We start from the raw sequence: 18,823 nt of genomic DNA on the forward strand, positions 1-18,823 counted from the left end.
TGTGTCTGTGAAGGGTTGTTTTATTACATAATAATGGTCTGTTAAATGGTATATTGCAGTGGTCCCCAACGCGGTGCCTGTGGACGCCATGGCGCCCGCCGGGGCATTTATGTGCGCCCACCTAGTGACCAGGGCCGACCCGAGCCATTCTTGCGCCCCAAGCATGCAGCGCATGTGCGGCCCCCACTCCCGGGTGCCTGGCAGCCCCTAAAGGTTGGGGACCACTGGTTTATTGAAATGCAAGAAGCTGCTCTTTCTCCTTGAGAGGCAAGAATTCAACACACTCATTTTTTCCAGTGCAACCAAAGGTTACCTTCAAAGGTCTATGGAAAGACGCACATTAAAATGTCTCATGTCTTCAGCCTTCAGTAAGGCTAAGAAAAAGAGTGATAAACTATTTTAATTAAGAGTAATCTGTAACAGCTGAATGCAACAGCTGTCTTTTGGTAAATATACCCACACTAAAAAAAAGATTATTTATCAAACAAGACATAAGTAGTAGGGTATTGCATTCCACTGAAGATGAACTGGGTAATACATAAAAACTTCAATGCCACAGGACTACAAAAATGCCAGTATGATTTTCAATGGCAAACAAGGGTATCACAATATTGAGGGCTAATGTACATTTAGAATGCCATTAGCACTTAGTGATATTGTTACCTGCATTGACAGGAGAGCTTCTACTCTCAGTGTAGTAACCCTACCTTCTCAAGAAGCAGTAAGTATGGTGACAAGAGAAGCCCTGCCACCAACACAACACTGTTTACATCAGTGGTTTTATGTCAATATAATTATGTTACTCAGGGATGTGGATTTTTGCAACTCTGAGTGACATAGCTATACCAATAAAAGTTTCTAGTGCAGTTCAAGCCTGAGTACAGTGGTAACAGTCCTTCCTTACGGTATTAATTCAGAAACGCACTTCAGAATGTGCGTACCTTTGTAGCCATGGACTGACATAGTTAAAGTGAAACAGATTTTCAATTTTGCTGAATTAGGGCGTATGCAGTTTTAAGGCTTTATGCATCACAAGGTGCAGATCTTTTTTATACAGCACTTCTAAGGCCATGTCTACCCTACAAAATGAAGTCACCCTAATTTGCATTGGCATAACTGCAGTTGAGAAAGTCTACAGTTTACTCTGTGTCGGCAGTGCATGGCCTCACCAGAAGCACTTGATTTGTACTGTCAATGTGGGACATTATGAGTCGGCTCCTGACAGCCAATAACAGTCAACATAAACATCATAGTGTCTACATAGACACTGTGTTGACCCAACGACATTAACCTTGACTCCATGGTGATTATGGAGGTAGAGTTATTAAGTTAACATAACAAGTCTGTTATATCAACAAAAACAAAATTTAAAATGTAGACACTCCCAGAATTAGGTCACTGTAAGCTCTGTTGCATTGACACATCTCTGTATGTAGATCAGACCTGAAACTCTGCAGGACCAGATCTTGCATCACATCTCAGGACACATGTTAGAGCACTGGACAAAAAAGCATTTTGATTAACTGTAGTTTGACTAATCAACATCTGATTGTTATAGATAACAGATTATCTTAATTTTAAAAGGGTGTTTACTTCCCTGTTATTCAGTTAATGAAGTGCTAAAAAAATACTAGTGATTTGTCATTTGATATTTACCAGGAAGTCTAACTAGCTCTCTTTCTCCCTTCTTCCAGCAAAGCTCCATAAGGCTGAATGTAAGCTTCACAGGAGTGTAGCTGCAGAGGAACTCCACTCCTGTAGTTTTCGAACTCTCTAGCAACTATACTCTGATGCAGACCATGTCTACACTAGCACTTAGGTTGGCAATACTTTTGTTGCACAGGTGCTTGAAAAATAACACAAGTTGTGACATGTATTTTGCTGTTTAAGCGTGTGCGTGAGACACTGCTTTAAGATCAGTGTCCCGAGCCCCTCCGCGGCTTTGCTCCGCGTCTTCCTGGTCTGCAGACCAGGGAGACACGGAGAAAGCCCCGGAGTACACGGGCGCCAGGACCGTGAGGTCCTGCAGTCCGTGTTCTCTGGGGCAAGCCCCGTTCGTAACTGCGGATCCGACGTAAGTCGGATCCGCGTAAGTCGGGGACTGCCTGTATATTGATAGGAGAGCACTCTTCTGTCAGCGTAAAATGGCTACATGAATGATCTTAAAGCAGTGTGTCACTGTAAACTTGTAAGTGTAGACATGGTCTAAGAAGTAATCTTAGGCTCTGTCTACATTGGGAAGGTTCGGTGACGAAAGTGCTGTCAATATACACAAGTCACCAAAAGTGAACAACAATCAAACTAGTTTCTCTGCTTCCCACTGTCAACATGTCATGGCCACATTGCTATCACCCTGTTAACAGACAGAGCAAAGCAATGTGGGTAAGTATCCCACAGAGCAGTGCAGTGAAAAGGCAGATCTGATCCCTGCACTTCTTGGGATTCTCTCATCGCTCTATAAGCTCTCCATGCAAAGCAATGTCAAAGCAGCACAGCAGTCTCTCCAGCCTTTTTCCTATAGCAGCAGTCTGCCTAATGCTGTGTTCCTAGCAGGGCAGAATAGAAGCATTTCAATGATTTGCTATTTGTTTGTTTCCCCAAAAGGAGGAGCTCACTCACCTGTCAGGTACCTCCTGGAGCTTTAAAAAGGGAGGGGTACATGCCTGCAGGGCAGCAGAGATTACTAACCACTGAGGAGAGCCATCAGGGCTGGCATTGTGGGATACTGGCAGAAGCCAGTTCTCTCAACAAAACAAACAGCAGATTCCACACTGGCTCTTTATCAACAATAAAAGGAGAGAGGGGGGACATAAAATTCTCACAGGGGTGGAAGTTTTTTGCCACCAAAACTGGGTGTTTTCCTCACAAAAGTCACATTGCAGTCTAAACGCTCTCACTGTTTTGTCACCAAAATGCAGGTTTTGGTGACAAAATGTGCCAGTGTAGACAAGCCCTTAGTTACTGATACAGTACATATCCTTAAGTATATTTTGGAAAAGTAAAAAATTTTAGCACTTAGCCTCCCCCATTACACAACTATTAAATCTTTATAAAGACATGAGATCATTTTTGAGATATGCAGAATTTAGTACTGCTTCAATTTTGTATTTAAATTTGGGAAACAATAAAGGGCACTTATCTTAGACTTTCCGAGTCTGACAATGATTGAACAACACGATAAATCACATCAAAGCAAACAATAACCCTCACAGCACACAGTCATACCAAACAACTATGGAGCATGAAAAATCAAACTATTTTCCACTTCACCTGAGCAATATCAGCTTTCATTAGTAACTGTATTTTGAACAGTCTGCTTGTTCTGCTTGCCTGATTTAAACTGTGATATTGGCAGGTTTATTATATTTTATTGTTAATGCCTGCAAAGAAAGTGCAATTGCATTATCCAGAGACTGGATTTAAATCTCTGTACTATTAACTTCCTGCTCAACTGGAAACATACTTTTTCAAAAAGACAAATTTTAACATTGGCATATGATATTAGGACGTCATCAGCTGCTGATGAACTGCCTACACTAGAGTTCCTATGGTAAACACAGTGCTCTATATTAGGGATGTAAGCGAGTCCTTGAGTCGACTGCTCAAGTACTCACTCCGCCCCCCCCCCCCATTGCCTTGCTGCCTCTGTATCAGAGGCGGGGGTGAGGGGAGACTGAAGCCAGAGTTTGGGGGAGCTGGCTTAAAAGCTGGCTCCCCTCAGCACCATCTCCACAGTTCCACCTGTCCTCCCCACCCCACCGCGCTATTGCCTCTCTCAACAGCAGTCCATGTCTGTGGGGTGGTCCCAGCTCCCCCCTTGACCTCCCCACAGACAACTGAGCAATCCCAGCTCACGCCGGATCCAAGAGCTATCCTTGCTGTGGTTCTGCAGTTTAAATGTAGGAAGAGCCAGACAGTGCGGCTCCTACAACATTTAAATTACAGAGGTGCTGTGCGGGAAAAGGGGTACATCCTGGACTCAGTGCCAGCTGGGACTGACCCAGAATTGCTCAGTCCCAGCTCACACCAAGTCTGGAACCTACCCCTGCTGCGGCTCTGTAGTTTAAATGCAGTAGGAGTTAGACTGCCTGTGCATCCACCTCTTACTACATTTAAACTGCAGAACCACAGTGGGGGTAGCTCCTGGACCCAGCATGAGCCAGGACCGAGGAAGCCTTCTCTTATCATCTAATCGTGTAGTCAATAAAAATTTTATCGACTACATCATTAGTGGATTACCCGCCTCTTAACTTCCTTAATCCATATCTGCATCTATGTAAATACTTACTAGCTAAGGTGCCAGCATCTAGTTATCACTCAAGAATTTGTAGCACAGTTCCTGAATTTTATAAAACTTCTTGTTGTGCATTGCAAATGGCTTCTTCTCTGTATGTTTTTACATCCGCTTTTGAAACCCATCATTGCTGCCTGTGGTAAAACTGCACCAATGTTAGCAAAAAAAAGAATTTTAGAAAAATAAGGCTTCTGTGGACAAGGCCTGCCATAGAACTATTTACTTTGCTATTTGGCTAAGACAGAAATAGCCAAAACACTACTATTCAATAAGTACTATGTACCCAATAAGTACTCCTGTTTTATTTGGTTACCATATAAAGTCATAATGGGAATTGTACATTTTCAATCTATTATAAATGACAGCTTAATAACATTGCTAAACAAACTAGACCAATATAGTACATGCCTTCTCAGAACACAATACAGTACTTTTAATACCACTGTCAACTTGAGCTTGACAATTTTCATGTAACCGATGAGAACTACATTCCAAAGACTGCCCTTTTTACATGGTCATGGGAGCAGAGAGTACCCATGAAACTTGAACTGACGCAAAAGCTTTCCTTTCCCTTCTAAAAACAATGTCTTGAGCGAGTGTTTACAGATCACTATAAGCAAGATCAAAAATAGAACAAAACTATTTTGTGTTATGCTAAAATAGGAAAAACTGGTGGGGTTTCTTCTTGTTTTTATAGATAGATAACAAATACTGATGTGATTCAGCTTTCATGTTCGTCCTTTAAGACTCTGCTCAGAACATACTTCTTCCATGAGGTCGGACTTTACCAGGCCTGCCACTCTACTAAACATTTCAAATATAAATACAAATGCATATCCAAAATTGCTGCACTCTTCTGGCTGCCACCTACTCACAAAAAAACCTGATCCAGAATATATGGCAGTCAATGGAAATATTCCCTTTGACTTTGTGGGTTTTGGATTAGATCTAAAGTGCTTTGAGTATCTGTTTTTTCTGGGAGATAATCCTGCAAACTCCTCCCCCGTAAAAAATTCCAACAGAGTCAATCATACGTAGAGAACTTACATGATCACATACATCCGTAGATACTATTCATTTCTTGAATCAGGGACCATGCCTTATTTAGTCCTGTACATCCCTAAGTACATTTGCAGGAGCTCAACCAAGGTGCTAATTGCTAGACTAGGTTTATCTTTCCAGATGACATTTATGTAACACTTGTTTCAGAAACTTGTTTCCTAAAAGCTAGAATTATATTCCTTTGTACCCCAAGGGCTTGTCTACATGAGCATGCAGTCTGTGGCAAGCTGCGGTGTGAATCTAACCAACAATAGCCCATTGCACATTAACTGTATGGGTTTGATGATGCATACTAACAGTTCATTGGTGTTTATCTTGGATGAGGCCAGAAACAAATCATAGTTTGATATACAATGGTGGCATAAAGTAAAATTTGAATGAGGCAGTTATGCCAATGTCAATCTGTAGTATGGACCAGTGGTTCCCAAACTTTTTGACTATACCGACCCTTTTTCAATCTATTAAAATTTCACGGGCCCTCTTTCCTCCCTGGGGGAGAAAAAAAAAAGTAAGGAAAAAAGTAAAGAAAAATAAGGATCAAGCCTGACCCTTATTTTTAAACTTTTCACAGGCCCCCTGCAGTACCGTCGCGGACCACTAAGGGCCCACAGACTACAGGTTGGGAATCACTGGTGTAGACCGAACCCAACTAGTAATATAAGCTAACCATTGCAATCAAGACATGCCCTAAGTCACATCACTGCCCTAAAAATCATAAACAAATATTTGCTGAATTAAGGCCCTACCTTTGTGTACACCTGTGAGTTAGAGGCACTAGTTCATATGTGATGAGCACATCTGTTAAAGTTACATGCGCTGCAAAAAAACCAAACTGATTTTATAAAAAGTGAAATATAAAAATGGATTTGCAGACGCAGAGAAGCCAGAAAGCACTCAGCAATCTTGTTTCAATTCCCATCTAGGTTAAACTGGCCCAAATCCACACTGAAGGCAAGGGTATGACTTCAGATTTAAATCCATATAACAGTTTAAAATCTATACCTTAGTAACTCAGATATGAGAATTTAATATTTCCCAGGTATTTCTAACTCTTTGTTCTATGTTTGTATCTGAGTAACTGCAAATATGCTCAAATGCAGTAGGATTACCTCTCTTACAAGTTTGGTGTCGGTTTTGGTCTCCCAAGCTCAACTGAAAAAAATTCACATCCTTTGGCTTGAGAGTTCTGGCTTCTAAACTTGACAATATCTACCATTATGACATCATACTTTGGAAGGGAAATATGTCCTCTCCTCATCTCTCTGGTTGATGATAGACATTCAGGGAACTGAGTCTATGAACGTTTTGGGGCAGCAAAGCAGTTGGAATATTATGTAGATCAAAGGTGGTATCTATTAAGCGACAAACATAAATAAATTGTGGATATTTCAGAAGTGTTAGTGGTCAGAAGTCAAAATGTATTATTAAAGAGTTTGTTTACTGCATTTTGGACAAATGTTTCTATAATTTATCAGTACTTCGTAATGTATTCCACTTCAATTCAGTTTATTTGGAGAGACACTAATTTTGGAGGCCTCACTTTCTTTCCCTATCCTTCAGTTCACTCTGAACACACACTTAATAGCCCTTTTCATGCCACGCGGTGCTTTATCCACCATGGGGACACCTTTAACTCAAAATCCCGTCTTCCAACCAATTACTGTGTGGTGTTATAATTGTACTTTCCTGTAATTGTTTGGGGGAGGAGGGCTATGTGTGTTGTTTTTAGGTTTCTCTTCTTGATGGATGTGTGAAAGATTCACACAGAAAGGAGAAACAGCTGCTATCAAATACAAAAAATTAAAAAAGCAATATATCTTCTACTCTCTCAAGTAGGCTTAGGTGGTATATGTCACAATAGAAAGCTTTTAAAAAATTGAAACAATATTAATATTTAAGGTGATGATATCCCTTTAAAAGGTGATATTATCCCTACAGATGATGAGCTGGGTGCCTTTTTACATTAGCACCTCAAACAGGCAGGTGATAGTGCTACATATGTGCATCTTTCCATTCTTTTTTTTTGCTCTGCAGGAAGTTTGTCAAATCATTCTTCTCAGTTGAAAAAGAATGCAGCAAGGCAAATCCTTGATGTATTTTAAGCTCCTCAGTCATCCCGCCACATGGGATTTTTTAGAGAGTTGCACTCTTTAATTGGAAGGAGGGGAAATATGCTTTTCTCTTCATCAGCAGCATATGACGAGGCGGAGGAAATAAACCCCTGTAAGTGAGTGATCTTCAGTAAGGTCCCACTCCTGAAATAATCTGAGAACCCTGCTTGAGAAGTCTCATAATGTGGACTGACCATGTCTTAACAGAGAGGGCTAGTTGGGACTAGGGAACCTCATGAATTCTTATCGGTTAGGCGACTATTCTATAATCCCTGGGGGTGGGACTGGTAGCTCGTGTGCTCCAGCCTCACTCCCGAGGAGCCCCTTGCCACCCCACGCTGCTGTGTCTCTATCAGAGGCAGCAGCACGGGGTGCCGGGGGGAGCTGGTCTGCAAGGGGAGCCCCTTGAGGACTGGCTGCCTACCACCCTGCGCTGTGCCTCTGTTACTCTGTTACAAAGGCTGCAGCGCAGGGTGGCAGCAGCCCTTGTACTGGGTGTGTGTGTCTGAGCTCCTGGACCTGGCATGAGCTGGAACTGAGCTGGGCTATCTGGCTCCTAATACACTTTATTAAATGCAGAGCCACAATGGGGAGCCGCAGTGGGGGTGGGGAGGGAGGCCCAGACCCAGTGCAAGCTGGGACTGAGACAGGCTACTGCCCAGCCTGCTAAAAAATGTACTGGCAAGGAGTGGGGGAGGGGGAGGGGCAGGAGGAATTGTGTGCAGTCTATAGCATTAACCTATAAGCTTTTGCTTATCGGTGAATCAGTTAATCGTCTACACGATTACATCCCTCGTTGGGACTAGAGATATTGCACTATTTAACCGATTAGCTTATGCTTATTGATTAATGATGTTGGTAACACTCAGCTGACTCTCAGAGGCACAGCTTTGCTGTGGCAGGAGACGGAAGCCTCCCCCCTGGGAGTTGGGGCAGTAAGGGCTGCCCTCTCCACTCCCAGGACTTCCCCAGGAGTGGAGCCAGCAGCCCCTGCCAGCCCAGCTCCCAGGGAGGAGGCTTCTCTGTGGCAGGGAAGCTGCCACTGGGGAGCTGGCCTGGCAGGGGCAGGTAGCCCTGCTCCTGCGGAGGCTTTGCTGCAGGCTCTGCAGTAAGCTTTATACTTAAGTATAAATAAGCTTTATACTGCAGTGTCAACAGCGCATATCCACAGAGATTTTTAGTGGTTACATGGTTACCTATTTAACCGAATTTTAGCATCCCTACTTGGGACTACCTTGATTGACAATCATGTATCATCTCCTTCAGAACTACCAAAATAGTTTACACCAAATGGAAAAACTTCATTAGGTAGGTAATGCATTTTTAACTGTCTTTGCTAACGAAATGAAGTATCTGACAACAAAAAGGGAGCCAGGACTATGCATAGCCTCCTCTTTGTGACCCATTGTGGTAAGTTTTTCTCAGACAGCTGAATAGTTCTCATTCAAATCACATAGTGAAAGCTTTTGCAAGAAGGCCAGTAAGTTTTCCTTGACTCATTTCAAAATGCAAAATGTCATTCTCTTTCTGTGATACTGGTTACAATTTCCCTACAATTCCTTGCACAACAAAAAGTCTCACTTGGAGATAAGTAATTCGGTCACTAAATACATTTTTTTCTTTTTGCCTGAATGCCTTGATTTAATAGATAGCACATCAATAATTTAAAACAGCCTTCAATATCTGCATTGAATGCCTAGATATCAAAAGTGATAAGCACTTTAGAAAGTTGGACACAAGTGTATTGTGAAACTAAATTTGCAGATACTCCTGGTAGTTTTATAGATTTATTTTCAGATCAAAGCAACGTTCACAAGCATATAAATTGGGTGATTATAATGAAATATTTTAGAATTATTGAGTCCTAGACTGCAATCTCTAAGAAAAGCATGGATTACTTGTAAAAACAAATTTTAAATTGAAGGTCAATAAATTGTTACATTGTTCTCCTTACCTAAAGAAACATTATAGTAAAAACATTGGATACATTTGTAACTCCTACATTTCATTTGATTTAACATCACTAAGACTTACTACTGCAGTGGTATTTGCGAAAAGGTCCCTGATTCTTTTAAATACACCTGAAGAGATTTTTCAAGATGGTTTTGCCCCTATGAAATAATCTGTTCTTCAGTCATTGCATCATTAACCAGTCCTCTGCATAGATCTAAGGAAGTTCAAATGGGCCCAGTAAGTGACCAAGCAGTAAACACATGCTCACTCTCAGGATAATTTAAATATTAGTAGACAAATAAGATTTGTCTCCTTCCTTTCTTAAAAGTATCTATCTGCTAGTTTTAGTCCTCATTCTGTGGGGAATCTTTCTGTAATTATATCATCCTAAATTCTGATTTTCCCTAAGACATCTGCATTTAAAAACTGCACACAACAGGCTAAAAGGAGTTTGGAGTGCTTAGCATCTCCAAACATCAGGTTAAAAGTACCTCAACCGAAGCATCCAAAACAGAAAGACATCCAAAATCACTTTTGAAAGTAATGATCTGGCTATGAAAGCTCTTATTTGGTAGTGATAAAACAGCATTGGACTTTTGATGCTAAAGCAGAAACCTCCCAAATGCACTCAAGGACTGATCCAACGTCCATTCAAGTCAATGGAAAGACTCCCCAAATGTCTACTTTCAGCCAGAGTGATCAGAAGGAGACGACATGTCTCCCACCCTAAAGAATGTCATAACGATAGGCATTGTCAAGTTTTAAGCTACAACTATTAAGTCAGTGAATATGAATTTTTTAATTGTGCATGTGACTATACTGTTAACATACCAAATTTGTGATAAAGGTACATGCTGCAATTCTGCCAATATGATTGGGAGTTGGGAGATGCAGGAAGTTGGCCAATCCTCAGGGATGGTTGGGCTCGTGGGGGCTGTGCTGCCCGGGTGCCGGCTCCTTATGACTGGCCGGGGGCTGCCAGATCCCTGGAGCTAGCTGGGGCAAGAAAGGTTTTAGGCCATACTATGTGAGCCATAGTATGAGCGCCCCTACCCAAGTGATTCAAAAATACTGGCTCAGGATTTCAGTAGTAAGAAACAGAAAAGGAGATGGTGGAAAAGAAGATAGAATCTGTTAAAAAAAACACACACACTGCTTAGCAGATAAAAAGATCTATTAATCTCTCCCCTTTTTTTAAGGAAGCCACTTCATGACTTGGAAAGATCTTGTTATAAATCCCTCATATTGAAAGCACTGTATTTACAAACTCAAGATGAGCTTCACTTTAGACTTCCACTTCACTAAGTACCATGAAGCATAAAGCAGTGTAGCTGTTCTCTGGTGCAAGGAGCGGTCTCTCATTCACAAATAAAACTACCCCCAAGCAAGGGGCATAGCTTTGCCAACAGGAGAGCTGTTCCAGCTGATGAAGTACTTGCCCTTTTTGTCGTTAAAATTGTAATTCAGGGGTGTGTGTGTGTTTTTCACACCCTGGAGTGATGAAAATTTTAACAATGCAAGTGCAGTGTACAAACCCTGTCTATTCAGCTTCTCTCCCTGAATTACATCCGGTGCCTAAAAAAGTTTACCAGTTAACCAAGATGCATGTCCTCCATAGGCTTTGCATATCTCTCTGTTACTACCAACAAAGCAGAGGAAATGACCTTTTTTTCTGCCATTTATGAGTCCACCAATATACCAGCCCTAACTCACTAGTTTTAAGGGCTTTTAACTTAGTAAAGTAAGTGTCCTTAAGACTTATCCCCCATCTTCTTGTCAACCCCTAAACCACACATTCTGCCTCCAGTCCATCTACCTTTGAGATGTCTTTTTACAAGTGGTTACTAGCTGGCCCAGGAACAATGTATTCTCAACAAACTTTTAGGTGAAGGTTTCAAGGAGACAATGAGGCTTTTAGATTCTGAGGATCAGAAATATGAGCTGCAACATTCCTGCAACCCTATGAGCTGATCCATGAAATGACACTGATGGATGCTGGACTTGGCAAAGATTACACGGCCCGCCTTTTTGTGAGGCTAGAGCAGAGGGAAGCAGTAAAAGGTAATGATCTCTAAAACATTGATATGGCCAACATCCGTTCTTGTAATTCCTACTGCTGTTGAGAGTTGTCCAAGAAGCACAAGGTAAGATAAGAGTATCTGTAGAGGAGTGGGGGGCAAACAATGGCCCATGGGCCACATCCAGCCCATCAGTCCAGCCTCCGAGCTCATGCTGAAGAGTGGGATCGGAACTGCTTTGCCCAGAGGAGCCAGCCCAACTCCCAGGCAACCTGGCTAGTACAGGCAGCTAGTCCCAAGCCCTCTCCTTCTGCCTCCCCTACTCCATAGCCTCAGCTCTCCAATGTTGAGGGGGACTGGAGGAGAGGCAAGGGATCCCTGGAGGGAGGGGGCAAGGGCAGAGAGCAAGAGGATTTGGAGGAGAGGCAGGGATCCTGGGGGATGGGGAACAGGGGAGATAGGATGGAGGCAGAGTTCCCAGAGCGGTCAGAAGGTGGGGGGGAGGGGGCGGGAAATAGGAAGTGGCTGCCAGGCCAGCCCTGGCGCTTTGAGAAGGACAGTCCCCTCCAGCCTTCCCTACCCAGCCTCCATACAACTTTAGAACCTGATGTGCCCCTCAGAAGAGAAAGGTTGCTCACCCCTGTTGTCGAAGCTAAAGTGCATATAATAATATTTGTTTACCTTTTTTGCTTAAGTGCTATTTCAGCACTGGTTGTGTTTTCCCAGAACTCATCTGTACCTCAGGAATTCAGTGCTGAACTGCAGACTGAGTATTCTCAGTCACATTCATCTCTAATGTGCATTCCTAAAATGGCCATTTCATCATATTTGGGATATGTCTCCAGTAGCAGCACGACAGCAACCAATAGGGTTTTTCTGTTGCTGTAGTAAATCCCCTCAAAAGGTACTTGATAGGCCAATGGAAGAATTCTTCTGTTGACGCAGCTGAGTCTACAGACTGACCTGGCTACATTACTTAGGGTGTGAAATTTTACACAACTGAACAATGTAGCTAGTTTGACCTAAGTTTTAGGAGTAGACCAGGCCTGAGCCTCTAAGCAAGATGGCTTAAAAATAGCTATTATTTCGGCTCTAAAGCTGGTAGCAAGAGCACTAAATAAAGATGAACTGTTTAGTCAAATATAATGTTTAAAACATGGTAGTGGTATCTCATATTACCAACGTGGCCAATAAGGCTATCCTGCTGCCACTGAAACCAATGCTTATTTTGCCACTTATGTGGTCCCCAAAACTTGCTTGTCTTGTTTTCCTGGACAGTACCACAGACTTCAGTAAATTACTTGGGTGAGTAAAGGAAGGAGGACTGCGCTGAGATCTAAATGTTGTATTTAGATTTGTAGAGGCTAGACCCTGGTAAGTGTTATAAAGTAGCAAGCTCAGCTAGTCATTCAGTCTGGTCAGAGACCAGTTTTGATTTGGAGGTTGACAGGGATCTGAAAGCAAATGTTTATAGGAAATTAATTCCAAAAGGCTTCAGTGATTTGGTGAGCAGAAACTTACATAGCCCAGAATAGTTCTTTCTAAAGTGAAGTTATTTGTTTAGTGCATAAATGTACGTGGTAATTCACAAACAGACAGTATTTACACAAAGAATCTATAATCTTAAAAAGACACCAGAAGTAATTGTATGGAGTCTTCGTAACAAGGCCAAAATCCTCACCAATATGGGTAAAAATGTTTGCAATACAAGTCATTCATTGAGAATCAAGAGAAGAAGAGGGGGAGATAAGAATAGTTAACTGCAGTTTGTGTTGGTAGGAATTAAGTGCTAGTTAAATAAAACATTAAGAAAATGGGCAATAAATACTGTCGTGATTTGTATTTGAAAAGATATAATAAAAAGGAAGAAAAAATATTTTAAAAGATATATTTAAAAACAAACAGTAGCCACCTTGTCCCCTAGACTTCCTGAACATAAGCCCTTGTCTCTAAGGCAAATCAATTTCATTTGTAGTTTCACGCCTAGACCAAAAACTTGATTACTTTATTTTGTCTCAGAGACATGTATTATAAGAAACACCCAAACATAGTTTTATAATAGAAATCATGGTATAACTTTAGCAAGAGGAATTCTCATGAGCAGCACTAGATTGCACCAGAATACCAAGAAACATTCCTTAGATCAGGGGCAGGGAATTTTTTGGGGTCGAGAGTGCTGACCCACAGAAAAAAAAAGCTAGGGGCTGAACACTAGAAGTAAAAACAAAGAATAAACCCTCACTGACATGGCCCCCAACTGAGAAAGACACACCCCACATTCCCCTTACACACCAGAATCTATGGGGCCCCAGCCTAATAGACTTTGTGTGCTCCAGCCCCATGGTGGGATGGCAGGCCGAGCAGCTGGAGCACCAGCACGGGCTCCCCAATGCTGGGGGGGAAGCCCTGTGCTTCAGAGGCCAGATCCAGGCAAGCTGGGGGCTGCATCAACTCCTGGGCCACAGGTTCCCAGCCGCTGCCTTAAACAGAGATCACACTTAAAAATTCAGCTTTTCTAGGTATATATTTATTTAGTTACCTAAAGCTACTGGCAAGTTTAAGGATGCACAGTAGGGATGTTAAATTTCGATTATTCCGCTAATTGAGTAGTCGATGGAATTTCTATCGACTACTCGATTAGTCAATAAGTGGGGGAGCGGGCGCTCTCTATTCCCACTGCACCTCTCCCTTTGAAATGTACAGGAGCCACCTGCTCCTGTATATCTCAAGGGGAGACAGAAAAGTGCAGGAGCCTGTGCCAGTGAGGAGCAAAGCAGTTCCCGCTGGCATGGATTCCCTTCTGTTCCTCTTCCTTTGAAATGCCCAGGAGCCGCAAGATTAGCAGAAGGAGAGGAGCAGCAGTGGGACCAGCGCAAGCAGGACTGTTCCAATCCCTGCTCACACCATGTCCCCATTGCCCCCTGTCCCTGTGGAGACAGTGCCGGGGGAGTGGGAGCGGGGGACAGCAAAACCAACTTTTAAGCTGGCTCCTCCCAGCACCAGCTCATGCTCCACCCTTGCTGCCTCTCTCTGATAGATGCAGCGGGGGGGAAGGGGAGGGGACCGCGCGGAGTGACTAGTCAAGTTCCTACTCAACTACCCGATAAGCATTTGCATCCCTAGTGCACAGCATACATAGAGGATATGACTTCACTACAGGCCTGAGCTTCTGGATCAGCCTAGCCCCAGATGCGAGCAGCAGCACCATCATGCCAAAGTTACTGTATCCTGATGGCTGCTGCTCCTCTCCCCTGTCTGTCATGTAGGTTACTGGGTGCACTTCCCATAGTTCTCTGTGCTGCAATAAGCTTATCTAGTCTATTATTCTCTCCTAGTGAATTGGGGAAGAACTTGTCTGTTAGTCTGGGCATGCAGATGGAATTGTGGGACAGTGCTGGGGGATTACCAGCAAGCAAATGCTTGAGCCTGCTTCTCATTACAAAGTGGGTGGGTTACCAGCCTAAGTGAAAGCCTCATTCAGGCTTAACCTGTACCACAGGGCAGGGCAGCCTAGCTCTTATTCAAAGCACCCCTAAACTTGGGCATGAAGATTGTGTGTTGATGACAGCAGATATGGTGGCAGATATAAGAGGCTTGGGAGAGACTTGAGGAGTCTCTGCAAATGGTGCAAGATATTCTGGATGTGTTCAATGTTCCCGCTAATCTTTTCCATCCATGTGTGGAATAAATTAATGTGCACCAAGGCATGAGGAAATGTGCACCACCAGTAGAAAAAAACTGCTAGGTGTGAGTGATCTGCTAATCAGCTGGGCAACATGTGAATCTCTCCTGAGCAGCCACACAAGTGCACAGCTTACAGGAAACACTATATGTGGTGCAGCTTCCCTTGGAGGTGTGCTAGCTTGCTGCCTTTGGAGCACCATTGCTGGAAACTCCCAAGAAGTGGAGGGGCCACCAGGATCTGAACTATGGCTCCGCTCATGCTCCACCCTAAGGTCCTGCTCCCACTTTATCCCTTCCCCTGTGACCCACCTGCACTGCACCTCTTCTCCAAGGCCCCGCCCTCTGTTCACCTCTTCCCACCCTCCTCTCACTTCTCTCTGTCCTCTCCATCTCCCCGGCATCACCCTTAAGACTGGAGGGGGCAGAAAGAAGCAAGCTGCAGAGGGCTCAGGAGAGGGGATGGTGGGTGGTGCCTCAGGGCAGGGGGAAGAGAGAAGTGGTGGATATTCAGGATAGGGGTTTGAATGGTTAACCGATTAACCAGTAAGCATAACCCTTACTAGGCGATTCTTACCAGTTACAGTTAACTAGCAGGGGCTGGGGCGCTCCAGCCCGGCTGAATCAGCCCCTGTCCTTGGCAGGCTCAGCCTTACACACTGCAGGCAGGAGCACTCCAGCTCAACCAGAGCAGCCCCCAGCCACAGTAGAGAGGCTACTCCAGCCCAGCTGTGGTAGACCGGGGTGCCACTCCAGTTCAGCACCTCCTGCCCCCGGGCACTCCCATTTCATCTCTTAACCAGTTAAACATAACGTTTAAACAGGATTTTACATCCCTAGTTCAGGAGAAGAGGTGTGGTGAAGCACCGGCAAGGTCTTGGGGGGAGGAGGCAGAGCGGTGATAGGGCCTCAGGCAGGGGCAGATGACAGTTTTGCGGGGCCCTGGGCAGCATAATTCCGCGGGCCCCCCCCACTTTGCCACGGCGCATGCGCAGCGGCACCATGGCGCATGCACGGGGCTTTCTGAAGCACGGGGCCCGGGGCGGCCTCAGGGCAGGGTGGAGGATGGGGCCGCACTCTGAGTGACGATGCCCCTCCCCTCCTCCCCAACCTCCTGTACCCCACACTTCTAGGGAGCTTCTGGCACTTGCTCACATCCTCCTCAAATGCAAGTCATAGGCTGCCTATGGATGGCTTGAGTATAGCTCCAAATAAGTGCCTGGGTAATATCTGCAGTCAAGATGTACCCTAAGGCAGTATCAATGCCCAATCAAGGGTGCAATTCTCTGAGTGCATGTTACTTCAAAGGGATTGTTCCTGTGAATAAAGTTACTGACATGTGCAGGTATTTATAGGACTGAGCCCCTTCGCAGATGTTATTGAGCACCTGCTCTACTAGGAGGCATTTGTTTGTTTTTAAGATGCGGATCTGTTTTCTGAGCAGTTTTGTCACTTTGTACCACTCCCTATTTTGGAATGGCCCAGGATGTGGTGAGGAGTAGATAGCTGGGAGGACTTACAAAGATTGGCAGGACTGGTGTTTGTTTTCAAATGAGTATTTACCAGTAGGTAGAGACTCCTCTTAATCGGCTTTTACTGAGCTGGTTTTGGCATCCAGGACAATGTTAACAGCCTGGTTAGAAATTTCTACATGCATGATCTGTTTTCACTTTCTGTCCAAATTAGTAATATTGGTTAATTTCCATAAAAACAGAAATTAAAAACTAAACAGCTTTAAAATATTAGAGATTTTTTTAAAGCCGTGTGACACTCTTATAAACAGAGTTAAGAATGTTGTCAGCTGTGCTACCTACTATAGGAAAGTAGCCAAGCCTGTGCACTATAAGTCCTGCCTTGTAAAGTTCCAATCTTCGCTTCTTTTTGACCAATTGTTTTTTCCAGGTGACAAGTACACATCATTTTTTACAATAATCATCCATAAGACTATATATTTTTGTACCACTTCACATAGAAATCAAGAGTGTCATTTCCAGGGCAACCACAATAAATGAGTGCTCATGCAACAGACAGAGAATATGCAAACAGGGCAAGGCAGGACCAGACTTGTGATAGCAAAGGGGACAGTAAGTTTTAACATGCCTTTAGTACGATAACCACTTAAGTAGAAAATAAAGGTCAGACTGGCAAACAAAGGGACAACATTGCCCTGCAAAATAACAAGAGTTTAAATATTTTTTATTTATATCTATCTTTACAGAGGCCCTTGTTTCAAGATATTCTGCAATATGGAATAGAAAACAAAACCATTTATCTGAGAAGCTCAACAAAATTAACAAAAGCAGTCAAGTGTTACACAGACATTCATGAACATACCCTCATAACACTTCCATGAGGAAAGAGCTGAATCAGTTTTGCATTTGGGGAAACTGAGGCACAGAGAAGCTAGGCGACTTGCACGTCATTTGCCTACATCCAAAAGTAGTTTCATATTCACAGTGAACCTCAGGCTACAATTCTGAACAGAAACAGTGGGAGTGCCATTACCTCTTTTTCCAGAGCCAACAAGAACTATTACCCTCCAATAAGCAATAAGACCAGATTTATAGTACAGTTTTAATCATACTTTCCCCTAAGTCACAAAATCAGCTGTAAGATACAACAGCCAATAACCATAACTTCAATTAATCTCAACGCAATTTTAAATTAATATTACAAAAAATATTCTAATTTCATTTGACACAGTTAAAAAGAGTAATACAACTCTTCACCCTATGCCAAACTTCTGTGATTTAACCGTGTAAAAAAAAATCTAGTAGCTCTTACACTTTTTAAAGAAAGAATACATAACAAAGTGAGTGAAAACTCCTCCTACCTTAGCCACCCAGCTGAACAATGGTGACATCCTACAAGATCAGACACAGATCACCACACGCTGTTGTAACTTTAGCCACTTTCACTGCCTTTTTTCCACTTCTTGCCTGCTTTTGTCTGATAAACAACTCTCTCACATCTGCATCAAGCAGTAGCCTAATTTATTGTGAAGAGAGAAAAACCTTCTTTAGAAACAGTGTTTTAGGCAACCCGTCTCATGCTGCAAAAAAGCATGTTCATTTCCCAGACTCTACAGTAACTATGAGGTCACTGGTCTTTGAGACTTTCACAATTCCACACAGTCTATCTCAGAGGTTCAGTGTAAGAAAGGAAAGGGCTGGGTGGGTCAGAGGAGGAGGGGAGTATGCCACAGGCAGCTTTGAAAAGAGACTCCACCTACTCGGACGGACGAAAAGGGAGAGAGAGAAAAGTACCAACAGAGTACTGCTGTGTGGATTATTCAGGAAGTTGTGAAATGTGGTAGTTTGTGCTTAACAGAGCTGTAATAACATGTCAATGATTTCAAGGGGAAAAAATACAAACTATACTGCCACCCAATGCTGCACTTATAAGTAACTCAGCTCAGCATAAAGACAGTATTCATAGCTACTTAAAAACAGTTAACATAGCTTTCTAGAAAAATGCAGTGTCAAATAAATGTTTAAATACAAACTGAAAGCAAAAACAAGCTTCTCTTTCAAAACGGTCAAAACTGCAAGTTTTCAAAATAATTTGAGTTATTTCTAAGTAAGTTACTGACATTCAATCCAAATACTAGTATCTGTACTTTAAAAAACAAAATGGCATTAACAGAGAATAGAACAAAAATAACCTTGGAATCAGTGTAAAATGAGTTTCAGGCAGCTCAAGAC

General features: G+C 43.0%; 1 protein-coding gene across 8 annotated transcripts in view; it reads right to left on the reverse strand.

Moving 5' to 3' along the window:
* Window positions 1–18,823, reverse strand: part of TBC1D1 (TBC1 domain family member 1) — a 188,377-nt gene that overhangs the window by 132,109 nt on the left and 37,445 nt on the right. The window contains exon 1 of one of the 8 annotated variants that reach the window (XM_014576746.3): window positions 17,953–18,600. The exons of the other annotated variants lie outside the window; for them this stretch is intronic. Coding sequence (XP_014432232.2) covers window positions 17,953–17,982 — 30 coding nt within the window. The 5' untranslated portion in view covers window positions 17,983–18,600. Of the gene's footprint in view, window positions 1–17,952; window positions 18,601–18,823 lie in introns of those variants that run through there. 8 annotated transcript variants of the gene reach the window in all.

Source organism: Pelodiscus sinensis, chromosome 5 (genome assembly GCF_049634645.1).
Source record: "Pelodiscus sinensis isolate JC-2024 chromosome 5, ASM4963464v1, whole genome shotgun sequence".
NCBI classification, from domain to species: Eukaryota; Metazoa; Chordata; order Testudines; family Trionychidae; genus Pelodiscus; species Pelodiscus sinensis.